Below are 20812 nucleotides of genomic sequence, written 5' to 3' on the forward strand. Positions count from 1 at the left end.
TCCTTATCCCTTGTTTGGTTACTAATCCTGGGATAAGTTATCCCAGGAATAAAAGTAGTATTGGGATAAGTTATACCGGCTATAGGGTGGAATAAGTTATCCCAGCATTATAAAGAAACTTTTTTTTTTAGAAATTATTCATTATATATTACTTTAAATACAACATACCAAACGGTCAATAAGAAATAACTCTAGGATAACTTATCCAGCGTAATTTGTTTTCGAACCAAACGAACCCTTAGGGTTTAGTAGTTAGTAATGTTTTATGTTTTTACGTTTTTGTGCTTTTTGTGGAGGGCTTATTTGTTTCTGCTGCAATTTGTTTAGGGTTTTAGTGTTTTTGTCAAGGATTTCGAGTTTAATAATTAGTAATGCTTTATGTTTCTACAGTTTTAATTTGTGCTTTCTGTGGAGGGCTTATTTGTTTTTGCTGCTACTTGTTTAGAGTTTTAGTGTTTTCGTCAAGGGTTCGAGTCTAATAATTAGTATTGCTTCATGTCCTTTATGTTTATGTGGAGGGTTAATTTGTTTTTGCTGCAATTTAGTTATGGTTTTAAGAGTTTCTGTCAAGAATTTAGGGGTCGTTTGGTATGAAGGATAAGCAAAAATAATCCTGCGATAAGAATTTAGTAACTCCTTATCCCTTGTTTGGTTACTAATCCTGGGATAAGTTTTCCCAGGTATAAAAGTAGTACTGGGATAACTTATACCTGCCATAGGGTGGAATAAGTTATCCCATACAATATCAGCCCCTATACTGGTACACAAATACCTGCATAATAGAAGAAAGAACCAAAACATATAAGATTGCATAAAAAGCCAACATTATTAACAAAACAATACCAAAAACACATAAGGTTGCATAAAAACCAAAATTATTAACAAGAAAACACCAAAAAACCAAGACACACATAAATTAACTTAATTCATGAAGTTATGCCGGAACAGGCATAACTTTATGCCGGAACAGGCATAACTTCAGTTTCAAAAACCAAGAACTCTGCCGGACCCGGCATATGTTGCCTTAGACAAACACAGTCTTCATGAAAACACAAGTTACTAAACAAAAGACAACACCAAAAATCTTAAACTAATGTTCACAGGAAAAAATAAACATATTCAACACATTGAAAACCAAAAAACATACAAAATATCTTCATTCGTACAAAATATTACCACCAAACTTCAAAAAATGCCAATTTTTTTTCCTATAATCAGGAAAACATATAAACTTTCATAAAAGCCAACATTATTAACAAAAAAAAAAAACACCAAAAAATCAAAACACAATCAAAATAACTTAAATCACAAAATTATGCCGAAATAGGCATAAATTTAGTTTCAAAAAAATAAAAATTCTGCCGGAACAGGCATATGCCGCCTCACACAAACACATTCTTCACAAAAACCAGATTATTAAACAAAAACAACACAAACAACATAAAACAGCTGTTCACAGGCAAAACTTCAAAGATTCAACAAAGAGAAAACCAAAACGCATATCAAAATCAACTAAAACATATTACGACATTCATAATACGACATTAAAAAAACCAAGATATAACATGGGGAACGAAACTAAAGTTCAAAAAATCATACAGACACTTTAACAAAACACGTTAGAAAATAATTTTAAATAAAAAAGGATCAATTAAATATAAAAAATGACAAAGACAAAGATATCAATTCAACAAACAACAATTTAACATAAAAACAAATATTGAAACGAGCAAAAGATCCAAATTCGTACCTAAATTTTAGAACAGATAAGACAGACACAAACAGAGGAGGAACGAAGAAGCAAAAAAAGAAAAAAAAAGGGCAAATAACGAAATAGAAAGGGTTTTAATAGGGTAATGATAATTTCGTCAAAAAACTTAATTAAATAGGCGGCAGGGACAAAAATTAAAGAAGGCATAAATGAGGGGCAAAATATAAAGACCAGCCCAAAAGAAGGGCACTCCGCGCAAAAAAAAAAAAAGAAATATAACCAAATAAGAGGTAAAAGTGATGCACAAAAAGTTATATTATAGACCAACTACAAAGGCCCAAGTGGCCAAAAAAGAAGAAGAAGATTTGCTTTAGAACTCTAAAAATGTAAAATTGCCATTTTACTCTTATGAGGACTACAAAAAATTGGCATCCCTTACATATAGTATTAAAATCAAAGGAGACAAGAATTTAGACCACATTGATCAGTTCGATTCAAAAGAAATCTTAACTGTAGCGTTTATTAATGGATAATTTTCACTTTCTTCTTCGATTGTTTTTAATTTCAAAAGTAGTGGTTTTAAGAAAAAGAACTTCAAATTCTCCACACACTCTCATTTTCCAAACAAAAGGCCAATCATATCCAGGACTGGATCCTAATCTACGAGGGAGGGCCCGTTAGGTCCAGTCTTAGCCCAATAAAAAGTGCTGGGCTGGTTTTTATACGCATCTAGGGAGAATTTGCATAATTGTCCTTATCCGGGGATGGTCTTTAATTTTTGTCCCACAAATTGCTGGTCTTTCATTTTTGTCCTTTGCATAAAATTCATGGATTTCGGCTTCGAACCCCCGCTCAGTCAATTTGTTTTTTGAAAAAAATCACAAGATAGAGTTTGGGATTCACAAGGCAGAGTTTGACTGCAAACTCTACTTAAGACAAAGTTTTGCCTTATGCCTGAAGGCAAACTCTACCTTAAGGCAGAGTTTTGCATTCAGGCATAAGACAAAACTCTGCTTTAAGGTAGAGGTTTGCACTAAGGCAATTTTTTTTTTAACTCAGCTGAAATTTGGCAAAACTCTGCCTTGAGGCCTCACTTTTGCCCGAATAGCCATAATTTTGCTATGAAACTCTGTCTTACGATTTTTTTTTTAATTGACTGAGCTGAAGTTCGAACCCCAAGCCTCGAGATATTAGGCGAAGGACAATAATTAAAGACCAGCAATTTGAGGGACAAAAATTAAAGACCAGTGCCTTTGAAGGACAATGCGCGCTAAAAAATGTGTATCTAGGATGGTTGCGCGGAATGCCCTTCAAAGGCACTGGTCTTTAATTTGGCCCTCAAATTGTTGGTCTTTAATTTTTGACCTTCGCTTAAAAACCCATGGGTTTTGGATTCGAACCCCCGCTCAGTTAAAAATAAAAAATAAAAATCGCAAGGTAGAGTTTTGGATTTAAACTCTACCTTAAGGTAGAGTAAGGTAGATTTTGAACCTTATAAGGCAGAGTTTGGGTAAAAGGCTGCCTTAAGGTCTAACTTTTACCCGAATAGGCCTAATTTTGCTACAATTCTTTGCTTTGCAATTTTTTTTTTGATTGAGCCGGGTTCGAACCCAGAACCTCGGGGTATTAGGTGAAGGACAAAAATTAAAGATCAGTGCCTTTGAATGGAAATCGTGTAAATGACCGGGATGAATTTGACAAATAGCCTATTTAGGATTGTTGATTTAAACTTGGCCACCTTTCAAAAATTGAAATTTAGCAACTCCTTAATTAATAAACAATATTTGGACAATAATGTTCCTCACATATCAACAGCACACAACCACTTCTTCTCCACACAAAAGTGTTTCTCCTTAATCTTCTCCAACTCTAAGATAGTGTCCTAAAGCCATAACAGAAATGACAAAGTTATGATAATACTTGCATCATGCTGTCTATTCATTTTCTTGATTCACATGTGTTTCTTGCAATTATCCTTTCTAGCATTATATAAGCCTAAATCGCTTCAGAACCCGTATATTTCTCCATTCAAATTACAAGTATTTTAAAATTCGAACATATACAAATAAAAATATGAACAATATCATAGAATTTGAATTTGTATAAGTGAAACTTCAAGAATTTCACTTGAAGTTTGAACTTATACAAGTAAAACTGAAAAACAATCTGATGGAGTTCAAATTTGTGGCCGATGATTGAAAAGTTTGTCTTCTCTCGTGCAAAAATTGATCTTCTTTCTTGTTATTTTGCGACGAGGAAAAGAAGTAATCCCTCCGTTCCGTAATAAGTGTCACTTTAGCAAAAACAATTGTCCTATAATAAATGCTATTTTAGGAAATCAAGACATAAATTGACTAGTTTTTTCCAATTCGACCCTTAGACAAAAACTACAAGTTAAAGTAACAAAAATTACAAGTTAAAGTAACATCTAAATGATGATTGGAAAAGCCACATAATAATTTGATATTGTTAGATTCCCAATATCAAAAGATTTACTACTTGTTCATGTTCTAATCAAGAGGAAAAAGTAATGTCCTTTTATTATATAGGGGTAATTTGGTAAACTTTACATTGCATTATTAATTTCTTAATATGCGTGTTTTTACTAAGGTGACATTTATTATGAGACGGAGGTAGTAGCAAATTAGTGGAGAACTTTGGCTCATTAATCGAACTTTCTAGATATGATTATAGAAGTATATAGAGGACAAAAAAAAAAAAAAGAAGATAAATTAATCCGAATCGAAAGTTGAAGGAATTGAAGAGATTAATGAAGGAAGAAATGACTAGAAATTGTATATATAAGGAGGAAGGTTCAAGACATGAAATAGTTTGAACTAATCACTCCTTCGCAAAGAGTATGTTTTATGTCACTTGAAGGAAATTAAGATGAAATGACAGAAAAGTCACTTAGTGCTTGTTTTAATGAAGAACTGACTATTTTTCAACTACATTTAAACAGTTGGTGAAAATCATTTATCTTCCCAATTATCATTTATCTTCCCAATTTTACTTTAGTAATCAACTCCTCCCACGCCATTTATACATGTATCGTTCCGTTGAGGCCTTGGGTTTATTGTAAAGTAGTATTTTGATTGGAAAAAACATTTCAATTTAATTATGTACTATCAAAGGTAGTTGAATTTTATTTTCTCTGATTTTTTTTAATTAATGTACATTTTTCCATTATTAAATTGTCTCGTATTTATATTTGCCACTATTTGTAATGTAGAGTAATACAAGTATACATTACATGTTTATTGAAGTGTTTGGCCTAGTTTTGGGATAAAATAAATGTTTATGGGGAGTAGCAGAAGTAATTTTTGAGAAGTTAAAAAAAGTATTTTTCCCTAAAAACACTTTTTTAGAAAGAGCTTTTGAGAAAGTATACTTAAAATACTTTTTAAAATCTTGACCAAATACTAATTATTGCTCAAAAGTGCTTGTTAAATTAATCGACCAAACACAAACTGCTCCTCACAATTTTTCTTTTAAAAAAACACTTTTAAAAATAACTCAAGCTTGACCCAATAAATTAGAAAAGTTCAAATCTATCTATATATAATATAAAGCTAGGCAATAGGAGAGTGATGTAGCATGCTCTAAAATGTCTAATCCTATTTATCTTTTCTCGTTTTCCCTTATTTTTCTTAATTATTTATAAAAAGTCATTTCCATAACTCACACACCTTCATTTTCGTAACTTACTCTTAATTCATTAAATTACTTTAATTACAAATAGGTTACCTCTTTTCCTCTTCTCTGAGGCTATTTAATTTGTATAAGATGGGCATTGGAAAGAAAGAAATTAAGCAAGGCTACGACAACAATATCATAAAAGATGCTATGTGCTTTTTCTGTTTTTTTAGTCAGCTAGGGAAAAGGTATGATCATTCTCTAAAATTGTGAGTTTTATTTTAAGAGATCTTGAATTAAATGTTTTGAACAGAAGATGATATACGAAAGTTTTCGAAGCACAATCATATTTTGTAGGTGGTAGTTCTAAACAACATGAAGCTAGCTTATTAGAAACAAGAATTTTATTTATATAACATTTTTATGTTGGATTTTGTTGTTTTATTTTCTTTTACAGTTAGTCGAAAATATTGCGGTGGGTACAACCTAAGTATTTTTATACACTTTCCAGAAATGTACACTTACTATAAAGAACTGAGTGATCATTGAGTTGTGATTTTCTTCTAATAATATTTTTGTTATAGATTTATGCAATGGTTTTCTTTATCTCAATACTTTCATCATTGCTTTATCCCCTCTCTTTCTCAAGCAATTCTCAAGGTAAGCAAGACTTTTCTTTTAGTATTTTCTTCAAGTTTGTGAGAAAGATTTTCTTTTACTCGTAAAACTTTAAATATGTATTTCATTTCTCTTTGATATCAAATAATATAATGATCTAACTCAAAGGGAAAATAAGTTTTTTGTAAATTTTGGATGAGTTATTGAATAAGTTATTTAACATTTGATGATATTTTATAGAATATATGAGTAAAATAGGGTTAGATCAAGAAAATGAATAAAGTGATTATGTGAGTTTATTCAACTCATAGTTCTTTCTTCAAAACTAGATTTGGGATGAGAGAAATTATTTATCTTTAACAAAAATTTGTTCCATTTTTTATATTGAAACATACAAGTTTGATCATAGATATTAAATATTGGAAAATATTTGATACGTGATATGTCTTTCCATCTCAATTCTACTGCAAAAGATCAATTAATACATAATAATGTAAATGATTCATTTCAAAACTCTGTATAAATGTTAACTAGATTTATTATGTATTTTTTCCAATTTTTATAATTTTATTTCTTTTCTACATTGATTTTCTACTAAACCACTCATTACACTTCAAATTCCCTTCAAACGTGAGATAACACGTCTTTCTCCGATACTCTAAGTTCTTAAGTTTTTATTTTCATTTTTATAAATAATACTTTGAAGATCTGTTTCTTTTTTCTTTCGGTGTCAAGAGAAAAAGAATAAAAATGACCCAGCAATCAGAACAAGTCTGGCAATAATGTCGTTGGAAAGGAAAATGAGAATTCTACCACCACAATCTTAAAGCTTGACATGCACAATTAAATTTGTCCTAAGATATTCAAATATTCATGAATCAGTCGGGTATGTAACTAACATGACATTAATCTAGAGATTGACGGTTTGTAAAATTGTTAACATATAATGTGCTAATTTTTAAAAATAACATGTTATAATAGATTATTATTTAGAGTACGTATACAAATTAAATGCAGTAACTTAACATAATATATCAATAAATTCAATATTCTGATTTAGAATGAGAAAATCATTTATTGAAAAAGGTTTAAAAAATAAAGTTGGTGAATTTATTGAGTACAAAAAGAAAATTTATAATTGAAACAAATGTGAGGGAATAAGAACTTGTGAAAATAGTAATTATATAAGCATATTTTCGGTGTTTCTACAGATAATTGAAAGCTTACATCAAATAATTCAGAGGGTTGAAATCTACTTAATATTTTGATGAGTTCATATCTTATCTTAATATGAGAGAAGAAGAAAATTAAATTGTAACTTAGATGGCACTTTTCTATTGTCATGATTTAATCAATTAGTTTTGGTTCCTTCTCTTCCTTAAATTATATTTATTTGAAGATGGTTCATGTTCTTTTCTTTCTAGTCTAAATATTACTCCCTCCGTTCACTTTTACTTGTCCACTATTTCAAAAATAGATTTTCACTTTTACTTGTCACTTTTAGCATATCAAGAAAAAATAATTTATTTTTTCCTGTTTTACCCATAGTATTAATTACTCATTTCAAATCATTTTTCAAATCCAATAAAAATATGCACCAATTAATATGGGTACATTGGTAAATTATGCACTTCATTTATTATTTCTTAAATAGCATAAAAAGTCCAAAGTGGATAAGTAAAAGTGAACGGAGGGAGTAATTGTTTTTGAAAAGTGAATATCCAATGGTTTTTATTCATTAAATGGTGTTATTATCTCAAATTAGTATTGCAGTTACTCATGCATTAAATATGTATGTGCATGCTTAGATGACAAAGTAATGTATTAAAATTGCAAAACAATAAATTTTAAAATTTATGTCGCAAGGCAAAGGAATGGTCCTACTAATTTTTTTTTTAGCATCAATATTAACCACCAGTAACATTTAAAACTAATATTTTTTAGTTGTATATTCTCTCAATATACCAATAGAAATAATTCAAGTTTATTTTTTATTTTTTTATTTGTGTAATTAGTACGTAGTTTTAAGATGAAATTATGCAATTCTAATTTAGTTTTATTAATGTTTGAACTTCTTATTAATAGACGTTATATCAGATACATAACATAGAATTAATATACATTTCATATAAGTACTTGGTATGGATAAACAAAATTTATAAATTAACCCGAATGTAAGGTATTTACACGTGCTTTTTTCCTCATAATAAAGAGGCAAATATCTCCTAATTTGTTATAGCTTGCTAATTCTTTTCTCTAAATTTATTAATGCTTTGCAAGTTAGCAATAGTAGAACACAAGGATGAGCTGGTCGGGTCAACCTCCGGATCTCAAAAAGTATGTTTATTTTCCTATCTTTTTTTCCCCCTTATGTACGTGGATTTCTTATTCCTTTTTCCATTTTTGATTTTGTTTTTGTTTGGACAAGCAGCTTCAAAGTAGGTTACTTATGCTTTACTCTTTTACCTTTTTTTGTTTTTTGCTTTCTGTGGATGGTTTTTTTTTTTTTTTTTTTTTTTTAGGGTTTAAGAGGTTTAATAATATGTTTTTGCTGCAATTATTAAGGGTTTAAGAGTTTTTGTCAATGAATTTAGGGTTTAATAGTTAGTAATGCTTTATGTTTGTTAAGTTTTTGTGGAGGGTTAATTTGTTTTTGCTGCAATTTATTTAGGGTTTTAAGAGTTTCTGTCAAGAATTTAGGGGTCGTTTGGTACGAAGGATAAGCAAAAATAATCCTGCGATAAGAATTTAGTAATTCCTTATCCCTTGTTTGGTTACTAATCCTGGGATAAGTTTTCCCAGGAATAAAAGTAGTACTGGGATAACTCATACCTGCCATAGGGTGGAATAAGTTATCCCAGCATTGTAAAGAAACTTCTTCTTTTTAGAAATTATTCAATGTATATTACTTTTAATACAACATACCAAACGGTCAATAAGAAATAATTGCAAGATAACTTATCCCAGCGTAATTTGTTTTCGAACCAAATGACCCCTTAGGGTTTAGTAGTTAGTAATGCTTTATGTTTTTACGTTTTTGTGCTTTCAGAAGAGGGCTTATTTGTTTCTGCTGCAATTTGTTTAGGGTTTAAGTGTTTTTGTCAAGGATTTCGAGTTTAATAATTAGTAATGCTTTATGTTTCTACGGTTTTGTGCTTTCTATGGAGGGCTTATTTGTTTTTGCTGCAATTTGTTTAGTGTTTTAGTGTTTTTGTCGAGGATTTAAAGTTTAATAATTAATAATGCTTTATGTTCTTTACGTTTTTATGGAGGGTTAATTTGTTTTTGCTGCAATTTATTTAGGGTTTTAAGAGTTTCTGTCAAGACCCAACCTTAGGGCCATGATGGGTACCCGGAGCTAGCCTACGGAACACGACCTAGCATGCTTCTTTAATCGTATCCCGGTGGGCCACATATTTAATTCACAACTAGCATAGTCTGAACGGACATAATTTCTCAAATAAAAACTCATCTACTTGATAATCATCAACTCCGCCTCATATATATATACACAAGCCCATAAGGCTACAAAAATTATATACAAGATATGAACCGATGAGGTTATTAAACTTCTAACTATCTACACATGTCTACGAGCCTCTATATAGAGTACTGGAAATCATAAGGACGGGACAGGACCCCGCCATGCCCAAAATATATACAAAAAAAAAATGAAATACCAATAGACTGCAGCTCCAAAATAAGTGGAGCGCTCCTAAGTCTCCGCTGATGAACCTCCTAGGGATCAGATCCGTCTCCCTGTCTATTTGCGGGCATGAACGCAATGTCCACAAGAAGGGACGTCAGTACGAATAATGTACTGAGTATGTAAGGCATGAATAACAACATAATCAAGAAATAAAGGAGCATGAGATAAAGAGATAACCTGTATATCTGATTGCCTCTTAAGGCGAATACCATGCATGCTAACTTTTATTTTCAAAACAACATCTATAAATATATACATAGTAAACTGCTCGACCATATAGGTACGGTGATATGCTGCCCGGCCATATAGGCGCGGTGTTATCATCATTATCCCGCGTCCGGGCATCCCGCGTCTAGGATGATATTATAAGCTGCCCACTGCAGTGGTGTGTCTGCCCGGACGCTTATAGGGCGGCGCGTATATAAATACATTTAGCATGCATGAGAGCCCAATGAAACATTTCTACTCTATCCGAGTGACGTAAGGTCGGTTACCTCCGATGTGTCATTATGGAATCATCACCATCGCCATATCTCACCTTGAAGGAACAACTATCATAAGATGAGATCAACAATAATGAATAAAATTGGTAATCATGTGACACGCTCAATAATATCATGAAAACATTAAGAACTTCAAGCTTTGGCCTTTCTAGAATGAAAATCATCATCATAATCATCATCACTATCTTGTCTCACTTTGAAGGAACAATAACATAAGATGAGGCCAATTATCATGAATGTAATCAAGAATTATATAGTAAGCTCAATCATGTCACGAGAACATCTAGAACCTTGGGCTTTGGTACCACTAAACATGGAGTCATCATAAGAATCTTGAGAATGATAGACTTCTAGCATTTTTGGGAGTAAGGGTAACATGGATAGCATGTATGGGATCATAACATAGGAATCATGCCTTTTGAAAGAAAGGATTAGCCTTACATACCTTCACGTCTTCTTAACTACTAACGTTTCCTCCCAAGCACACAAAATCTATATTCAAGAGGATTCATAACAAGGTTAAGTCTTGGAAACATGCTTAAGTTCAACTAGCATAACTTAACGAGCTAACAAAATTTGGGCAGCACTTCCCCTCTTTTATCAATTTCCATCATATCATAAAACAACTCCCAAACAACAATAACCACATCCATAATATCATAATCAAGGAATTATATTCAATTCAATCTCAAACTTATCCAAAATCCCCTTTTCAAGTTCATCTTCTTCACTTCAACACTTATGACTTCTCCACTTTAATTCTTTTCCTTTCTAAGGAGTACTAAACCTTTACATCAACTCAACCATAAGAATAGGATGGAGAACATACCTTGTAGTAGTATAATTTCACCTTACTCAACTCTCTCTCCAAGACCAATTTCACCACAACTTTTAAAGGAAGCAAGAACCATCACTCTCCATGGATTTACCCTTGAGGTTTTGATGTTGATTCTCTCTTTAGATGATTTGGAAAGGTGTGGAGTGTTAGGGAAATAGCTCTCAAGAAGTCTCTATAAATGTAGAGAAATAAGTGTGGAAAGTTAGAAATGAAGTTGGGGTTGTTTGACATTTAAAAAGGTGGCAAAATCACCCCCCGTTCCACTTGGTGATGAGTATGAGGCCTAGCACACTGAGTGTACAGCCGCACACTCCATCCTCAGCTTGGGGATAATTTTAGGCTGTGATTCCAGCCAATTTGGCAAGTTGGCGACCAGTATACGGCTCAGCACACTGAGTGTGCGGCCGCACACTGCCTATTTTTCCCGATTTCGCGGAAATGCATTCTTTTCGATCCGTTCGACCTCCAATCCTTATGGAACCTTCTTGGAACTTGTCTATAACTTTATTAACCCTCCAAGGGGATCTATATCTCTCCCTCAAAGTAATACTAAGCAATTTTTAACTCACATGATACGAAAGCTTTCCAAACATGACTCAACCTCAACTTTGTCTGATGAACTTACCTCCATTACCTCATATGACTCTGGAACCTTAAGTCATACTCTTGAAATTATAAAATATCCTTCTTAAACTTATAAGGGACCCATGTCCATTTTAGGCTTACGTTAGTCTATTCATAATGAAAGCGACACGAAATTTTCTAGGGTTTTAAAAGTTTTTGTCAAGAATTTAGGGGTCGTTTGGTACGAAGGATAAGCAAAAATAATCCTGCGATAAGAATTTAGTAATTCCTTATCCCTTGTTTGGTTACTAATCCTGGGATAAGTTATCCCAGGAATAAAAGTAATACTGGAATAACTTATACCTGCCATAGGGTGGATTAAGTTATCCTAGGATTGTAAGAAACTTCTTCTTTTTAGAAATTATTCAATGTATATTACTTTTAATACAACATACCAAATGGTCAATAAGAAATAATTGCAGGATAACTTATCCCAGCGTAATTTGTTTTCGAACCAAACGACCCCTTAAGGTTTAGTAGTTAGTAATGCTTTCTGTTTTTACGTTTTTGTGCTTTCAGTTGAGGGCTTATTTGTTTTTGTTGCAATTTGTTTAGGGTTTTAGTGTTTTTGTCAAGGATTTAGAGTTTAATAATCAGTAATGCTTTATGTTCTTTACATTTTTATGGAGCGTTAATTTGTTTTTACTGCAATTTATTTAGGGTTTTAAGAGTTTCTGTCAAGAATTTAGGGGTCGTTTGGTACGAAGGATAAGCAAAAATAATCCTGCGATAATAATTTAGTAATTCCTTATCCGTTGTTTGGTTACTAATCCTGGGATAAGTTATCCCAGGAATAAAAGTAGTACTGGGACAACTTATACCCGCCATAGGGTGGAATAAGTTATCCCAGTATTGTAAAGAAACTTTTTTTTTTAAAAATTATTCAATATATATTACTTTTGATACAACATACCAAACGATCAATAAGAAATAATTGCAGGATAACTTATTCCAGCGTAATTTATTTTCGAACCAAACGACCCCTTAGGGTTTAGTAGTTAGTAATGCTTTATGTTTTTCCCTTTTTGTGCTTTCAGTGGAGGGCTTATTTGTTTCTGTTGCAATTTGTTTAGGGTTTTAGTGTTTTCATCAAGGATTTAGAGTTTAATAATTAGTAATGCTTTATGTTCCTTACGTTTTTTTAGAGGATTAATTTGTTTTTGCTGCATTTTATTTAGGGTTTTAAGAGTTTCTGTCAAGAATTTAGGGGTCGTTTGGTACGAAGGATAAGCAAAAATAATCCTGCGATAAGAATTTAGTAATTCCTTATCCCTTGTTTGGTTACTAATCCTGGGATAAGTTATCCCAGGAATAAAAGTAGTATTGGGATAAGTTATACCGGCTATAGGGTGGAATAAGTTATCCCAGCATTATAAAGAAACTTTTTTTTTTAGAAATTATTCATTATATATTACTTTAAATACAACATACCAAACGGTCAATAAGAAATAACTCTAGGATAACTTATCCAGCGTAATTTGTTTTCGAACCAAACGAACCCTTAGGGTTTAGTAGTTAGTAATGTTTTATGTTTTTACGTTTTTGTGCTTTTTGTGGAGGGCTTATTTGTTTCTGCTGCAATTTGTTTAGGGTTTTAGTGTTTTTGTCAAGGATTTCGAGTTTAATAATTAGTAATGCTTTATGTTTCTACAGTTTTAATTTGTGCTTTCTGTGGAGGGCTTATTTGTTTTTGCTGCTACTTGTTTAGAGTTTTAGTGTTTTCGTCAAGGGTTCGAGTCTAATAATTAGTATTGCTTCATGTCCTTTATGTTTATGTGGAGGGTTAATTTGTTTTTGCTGCAATTTAGTTATGGTTTTAAGAGTTTCTGTCAAGAATTTAGGGGTCGTTTGGTATGAAGGATAAGCAAAAATAATCCTGCGATAAGAATTTAGTAACTCCTTATCCCTTGTTTGGTTACTAATCCTGGGATAAGTTTTCCCAGGTATAAAAGTAGTACTGGGATAACTTATACCTGCCATAGGGTGGAATAAGTTATCCCAGCATTGTAAAGAAACTTCTTCTTTTTAGAAATTATTCAATGTATATTACTTTTAATACAACATACCAAACGGTCAATAAGAAATAATTCCAGGATAACTTATCCCAGCGTAATTTGTTTTCGAACCAAACGTCCCCTTAGGGTTTAGTAGTTAGTAATGCTTTATGTTTTTATGTTTTTGTGCTTTCTGTGGAGGGCTTATTTGTTTCTGCTGCAATTTATTTAGGGTTTAGTGTTTTTGTCAAGGATTTCGAGTTTAATAATTAGTAATGCTTTATGTTTCTACGGTTTTGTGCTTTCTGTGGAGGGCTTATTTGTTTTTGTTGCAATTTGTTTAGGGTTTTAGTGTTTTTGTCAAGGAATTAGAGTTTAATAATTAGTAATGCTTTATGTCTTTACGTTTTTGTGCTTTATCTAGAGAGATTGATTTATTGGTATAATACATAGATAAACACTTAAACTTAACTTCTACTGGAAACTAAACACTCCAATTTTGACAATGCACATTTAATCATGCATACTTCTATAGGCCTTTGACAAAAACTCTCTAGATATTTTTACTTGTTAAAAGGTGATGAATAAAAAAAACATGAAAGACGACAAGAATAAAGATTGATCACACTATTTTACGGTAGTGTAAAATAATGTTAAGCAAAGACAAGAAGTATAATTATATCGCACGAGGGGGCAAAAATCAATCAAGCTGGGACTCAAGAATTGAGTCTGCTAAGATTAAGTATCCAATAAGATAAATTTAAAATCATATGAGAGGAAATATATCTAATACTTTGTGGCTTTCTATCTTGGAATACCTAGTAGCCTACAAGCTAGTTGCTACTGGAGACGCTAGAACTAATTTAATTTCAATAGAAGTAGTATAGTAAGTTTCAGAGTTGGAACTTTAGGTGTTAATTAAATTGACGGCTTGTAGTTGTTTTCATCATCCCGAACCCAAGACAATTTTTTTTAATATTTTATTAAATTTAAATCTAATATATAGAATATGTTTTAGACATATAATCTTATTCGGTACGGTTCGGTATTTTTTCGGTTTATTTTTATAAAATTAAAAACCAACCTAATTATTCGGTGCAGTTATAAATTTAAATAAAACCCGTCGGTTTTATTAAAAGAAACTTAAAAATCAGTTCAATTCGGTCGGTTAAGTCGGTTTTTTGAAAACCAGTGACACCTCTTGTTATACTACTAGTATGCCAAACTTATTACTATAAGAGTTGCATTTTTCTAAGTGGTTGAAGAGTTGCAAGTTTCTCTGGAAAAAAAATACTGAGCGGCGCAACCTGCAAAACTTTCAATTAGACTACTAAACTTGACTATTTAACATGTGGAGACTGGAGGTTATAGGACTTACTATTCTTCAATAGTTAAAGAAAAAAGTTCATTCCCTATAATAACAATTTGATAATACATAACATGCTTCGTATTGTGCAGAACAAAGTAATAGTACCTTCAGTTACGTTGTTACACTGAATCAAGAATACTGCTAAAGGTTCATTTCAATTCGCTTCTAGAAACATCATTAAATGGTCAGATAAGGTACCTGGTATCATAGATACACTAATCTCACCAAATAACTTTTTAAACTGTTCATTATAAACAATTTTATCTGGCAAGGACTTTCTTTGTGGGTTCTCATTACTTATAAATGAATATGCACCCTTAAAATCTGCTTCATGAATATGAGGTTTTTCCAAAAATTTCTTGTAGAGCTGGACTTGGCGTTTATCTTTCGCTCCAGACATCAAGCTTCTTTCCGTTTTAATATCCACTGTCAGTTTGAAATCCCCCAACATAATCCATGGCGTTTTTTTCTTCCTGCACTCATGCAGTATTGGTTTTTATAGTAAATCTGGGCCATATCTTGGATCTCCAGGAACTCCAACAACTGTTATTCTTTCTTTTGATTTAATAAGCTCAAATTCATACCATAAATATTTGTTACCACCCGAGATATGCTCATAATCCTTATTTGTAGGCGTAGTAGGCCGGACAACCAAAGAATCCCATATGAACACCAAATCATTGTTTTTCAAGAAATGAAATTTAGTTCCCAAGTCGGGCACTGTAGTAGCCTCTTGCAATACAATAATATAAGCGTCTTGATTCGCCAGTGTAAAGTCTATATCAACCTTTTTCTTGGTGATGTTCCACGATACAATTCGCAATCTACTTCCACTTGCTTTTGTCGTCATTTTTTATTCTACACTTCATAAAACATAGATTAGCAAATAAAAATAATAATCTATTATCAATATAAAATAAAATTGGTACCAAAAAGAACAAAACAAAAATGACGTGATATGATTAAATGCCGTAACATGATGTAATCAGAATTTTCATCTCTAGTGAAATTCAGAGATGCTGCAGTCTGTGGCAATAAAAATTATAATCAGAGAATTGTCAAAACAGGTAAGGGGTGGAAAAGAGGATTTATCCAGGCAGCAAAAGCTTCAAAAGGGGTGGCAGATAGGTTAGTACAACTACAACCACAATTCAATAAGGAGTCAACGCAGGAAAAAATAATAGATTTGAGAAGATGAAGAAACATAAGCTCATCATACATGCATGCACAGATATATAGAGGCACTTAACATAGACCAAAGAAATGAAATGGTAAGAGGTCATTCAAACGTGAAAAAAAAACCTATTACCTACCAATAAACCATCTATATGGTTGATACAACCAACAAATTTTGAAACCATACTACAAATATTACTCCTAATTTAATCTTAAGTCTAAATACTACATAGTAATGGATCAAGGTACTCATGACTTTTAAAAAAAGGAAAATGAGAATGAAGATGCTAAAAGAAAGCCAAAGATGATTAATACGATGGGGGAAGAAAGAGAAATTAGTAGCATAACAATGGTACTTTGAACAATTACTAGTTGTCATCTAGCTCTCAGGAAATTAACTGCAACAAATCTTGAGCTACGACAATAAAATCTCTATAGAACATGCTACAAATGGTTCTCTACTATATGTACCTCAAGCTAGGGGGAAAAGAGAGTTTTCTCTATGTTCTACTAAAAAAAAAAATGGTTTCATCAGTTGGCAAAGAGAGTTTGGATCTAAGCCTGTCAAGTGGGTCGGGCCGGGCCGAACCCCGCCACGTAAACCCGACCCACCACCGGCCTTGCCTAGACCCAACTAAGGGGTGTAAGGGGCTGGGCTAAGTGAGATTTATTAGGGGGCTGGGCCGGACAAGGTGGAGAGCCTGCTAGCCTGGCCTACCAGTAGCCCGGGTAATGGCCCACCGGGGCACTGGCCCCGCCCGACCCACTTCAAATTGAAAAAAAAAAGATAAGTACTACATTTATTACCAATAATAAATATTTTATAAACATTGTATCCAAATAAATTAGGAGTCTCTTTTTACAGAGTATTTTAGTTTTCTTTAAAATTGTATTTTAAAGCTAGACAATCTTGTTTTCTCGACAAATATACCTTTGATACATTTTCAGTATAACGCATATATTAGATTGTGATAATTTTATATCAAAGTAAAATTCTATTAGCATGTCATATATACCGTGGATACGTAGATTATATCAAATATGATACTCCGTCTGTTTCAATTTACGTGAACTAAATTCTTTATTAGTTCGTGTTAAAAAGAATGCCCCTTTTCTATTTTTGGAAACAATTTGCCTTTATGCAATGATTTATAGCCACACAAAATATATGTGACTTATTTAACACCACAAGTTTGAAAGTCTTCTCTTCTTTCTTAAACTTCGTGTCCAGTCAAATAGACATATCAACATCTTTAAAATAAAACTTAAATCGATAACATTGCAAATTCAAAACATACAAACTTGAACGGCGAAATATTGCAAAGCAAAAGTTCGAAACATACAAATTAAACGGCTAACATCAATGGACAAATTTAAAGAAGAGATAAACTTCAAGGTTCAATTTCGTGCCTTTTCACAAGTGCCTACGCAACACACCGGAACCCCCTCCCCCCAATAGGCTAATACCCGATGCTCCGGACTTGTGGAGATATATGTCACCACAATGTTGACATTTAACATGTTCCTCGTTTACTCGCTCAAAAAGCATCCACATCGCACTTGAAGTTGATCTTTGAACTCGAGGAGAAGGTGGAGGTGGAAGATTATCCATGGAAGTTGAAAGTAGTAATGTACACTAGTTGAATAACAAATTTATATAAAGAGAGAATTGTGTGAAAATGAAGAAGAATGGAGGGGTATTATAGTTTGGAAATATGACCAAAGTGTAGTTTATTCATAAATTTAGGGGTTCAAATAAAATTGGCAACGACTAGTTTTTAAATTTACAACGGCTAGCTTTTTGAATTTGACAACGACTAAACTTTTTTTTTTGTTTAGAATTTTTATCATTACATGTAAATGTTAGTTTTATTATTATTAGTAAATGTAAATGTCTATTTTAGTATTAGAACTTTTTTCCGGAAAAAAAAAACCCGGCCCGGCCCACTAACTAAAACCCCGCCCGACCCAGTTAGCCCGAGGTGTACCTCCTATCCGGGTAGGGGCTTGGCCGGACACCCTTTTCCCTCCCAAGCCCGGCCCCCAGCCCGGACCCTTAACTACTGCCCCGCCCGGCCCCCGTGTGGCCCACGTTTAAATAGCTCGGCCCGGCCCACTTGACAGTGGGATAGCTAGAGGTAGGCGCAAATGTGGTGTGTGTATATATATTCGTGATTCATCGTAATGAATTAAGTAATTTTGGTTCAAGTTTTCTTTATGTATTAAAAGTTTACTCCTGGTAAATAAGTACACATTACTCCCTCGATCCCAATTTATGTGATATATTTTAATCAGTTACGGAGTTTAAAAAATAAACGAAGACTTTTGAATCTTATGGTCTAACACAAATTGAAGATATTTGTGTGGTTATAACTCATCTCGTTAAGCGTAAAAAGTAAAGTTTAAAGTTGAATTGCTGCCAACTAAAGAAATGTATCATTGTTTTTGGAACAGACTAAAAAGGAAAGTGTATCACATAAATTGGGACAGAGGGAGTATATATTTTGAACTCAGTAAATCAAATGTAAGTTTTCTTGGATCGACTTATGTACATATTTTCTAGAATTTATCAATATTATCTACTCCACCCATGCTTCAAAAACGCTGAATGGTGCACTTATTAATTAGTTGGATATTAAGTTAAAAAAAAGGCTAAATGGTGGACTTAGTTGGGTGTTGAGTTATTTACCCAAAGTAAAACAGATTGATTCCCACATACTATAGTAGTACTACTTTTTTTTTCTCCTTTCTATAATGGTGCACCCATGTTTTAGAAACCTTAGATCCCCTTCTGATGGTAGAATCCAAAGACAGATATAGCCTTTTGGCTACGAGTATAAGATCAATCCACAATTTTCGACAAAATATTGATGTATATCTAAAAATTATGAAAATCTCACCAATTATTAGATCTGAGCTCATAATCTTAACAGTATAATACAATAAATTCAGTTCTATATTTTTTAAACCCATTGAATTTAAAATTTAGATATGCATCAGAAAGAAATGATCCCAAATTTCGTTGAGTTTAGAAAATTAATGGAGATTAGGGATTCTCTTAAGTTGAGGAGAAAAAAGGGTCTGGGGTGAAAATAAAGAGATCTGGGCCGGGTTTAGGGGGATTTTGGGCTAACGATTGGGCTGCTTTGGCTTAAGATGGTCTAAAAGGTAGCTAGTTTGGAAATTAAAAGGATGGTCAATTTATAGTTGAAGAAGTAGCCTTTTCGTTTGAAATTACAACTAAAACCAAACCGGCTTTTAAAATTAAACCCAATTGAAGTAAAATTGAGACCAATTACTAATCGATTAATTAATCAAGTTTCTTAACTTAACAAAGTAAAATACTTATTTTTGTAAGTACGGACGAATAATAGCACCTGAGTCGTAAATGCTTTAAATTGACGAATTAAAATACATAATTAATTGAACACTTATTTTGAACATAACATAATTAATACTCCCTCCGTTTCAATTTATGTGAGCCTTTTCGGAGTACGAGGTTTAAACTTTATAACTTTGACCGTAAATTTTGACATATATTTTTTAAGTTTGTAAAAATAAAATTTATATATTTAGGAAATACATAAAAAACACTATAAGTCATGATAATTTATAATTCAAATAACTAAGAAAAAATATAAGAAAAACGTGGTCAAAGAACCATCTCGTAGACTCTCTAAATAGTAATAGGTTCACATAAATTGAAACAGAAGAAGTAGTACTTAAAATTATACATAAAACATATATAATATATATTTTGATTTTTACCAATGTGTATTTCACTCTATATATTATTCAAGAAGCTCGATTAGTTAATCTAAAATGTGGAGGGCTAAATTAGGTGTTGTATTCCAAGTATGGAGATATTGTATCTGGAAGAAAGGTATTCTATGGGTCAAAAGAGAGGAATGCGATATCTTGGACTGCTCTAATCTCCGGTTACATTTTAAATGGGAGACTTGAGCAGGCGTAGATATCAATTGTGTGGATGCAACGAGAAGGCTTTAAGCCTGATCTTGTAACTGTCGCCAAGTGTCCTCCCTGTTTGTGGGAAACTGAAAGTATTAAAGCAAGGGAAAGAGATTCATGCTTACGCAGTGAAAAAATGGTTTTTTTGGCCTAATGCATCTGTAAGTACGTGCCTAATGATGATTTACTCAAAGTGTGGTTTGCTCCCCACTATTCATCTAGAGTTTTTGATAGCATGGAGAAGAGGAATGTTACATCGCGGACAGCCATGATGGATTCTTATATTGACTCTGGGTGTCTTGAGGAAGTACTTGCTGTTTTCCGGTCAATGCAGTTGTCAAAGCACCGGGCAGATTCTGTTGCAATGGGAAGGATTTTGAGTGTTTGTGGCAAATTAAGACTTTTGAAACGCGGGAGAGAAATACATAGTCAGATTCTGAAGAAAGATGAATTTGCTGACGAGGGCTGTCAATTCTTCACCATGATGACACGAAAATATAAGATAAAGGCATCTGGAGACCATTATACTAGCATCATTAACCTTCTACATCATGTTGGTCACATTGAGGAGGCTGAAAAGTTTGTGCTTCTCAAGCAATCCTTCGCATGAGGTAGAGGAGAAAGATTTGGTCTATTCCATGTTGGTTGTCACGATCCAATTTTAC

At 32.7% G+C, this 20812-nt stretch overlaps 1 protein-coding gene across 1 annotated transcript in view; it reads left to right on the top strand.

Annotated features, from left to right (window-relative positions):
- Window positions 1–7905: 7905 nt before the first annotated feature.
- Window positions 7906–20812, top strand: part of LOC132616071 (probable small nuclear ribonucleoprotein G) — a 98185-nt gene continuing 85278 nt past the window's right edge. The window contains exons 1-2 of the mRNA XM_060330673.1: window positions 7906–8306; window positions 18819–18837. Coding sequence (XP_060186656.1) covers window positions 8268–8306; window positions 18819–18837 — 58 coding nt within the window. The 5' untranslated portion in view covers window positions 7906–8267. The remainder of the gene's footprint in view (window positions 8307–18818; window positions 18838–20812) is intronic.

This window comes from Lycium barbarum, chromosome 10, assembly GCF_019175385.1.
Source record: "Lycium barbarum isolate Lr01 chromosome 10, ASM1917538v2, whole genome shotgun sequence".
Lineage (NCBI taxonomy): Eukaryota > Viridiplantae > Streptophyta > Magnoliopsida > Solanales > Solanaceae > Lycium > Lycium barbarum.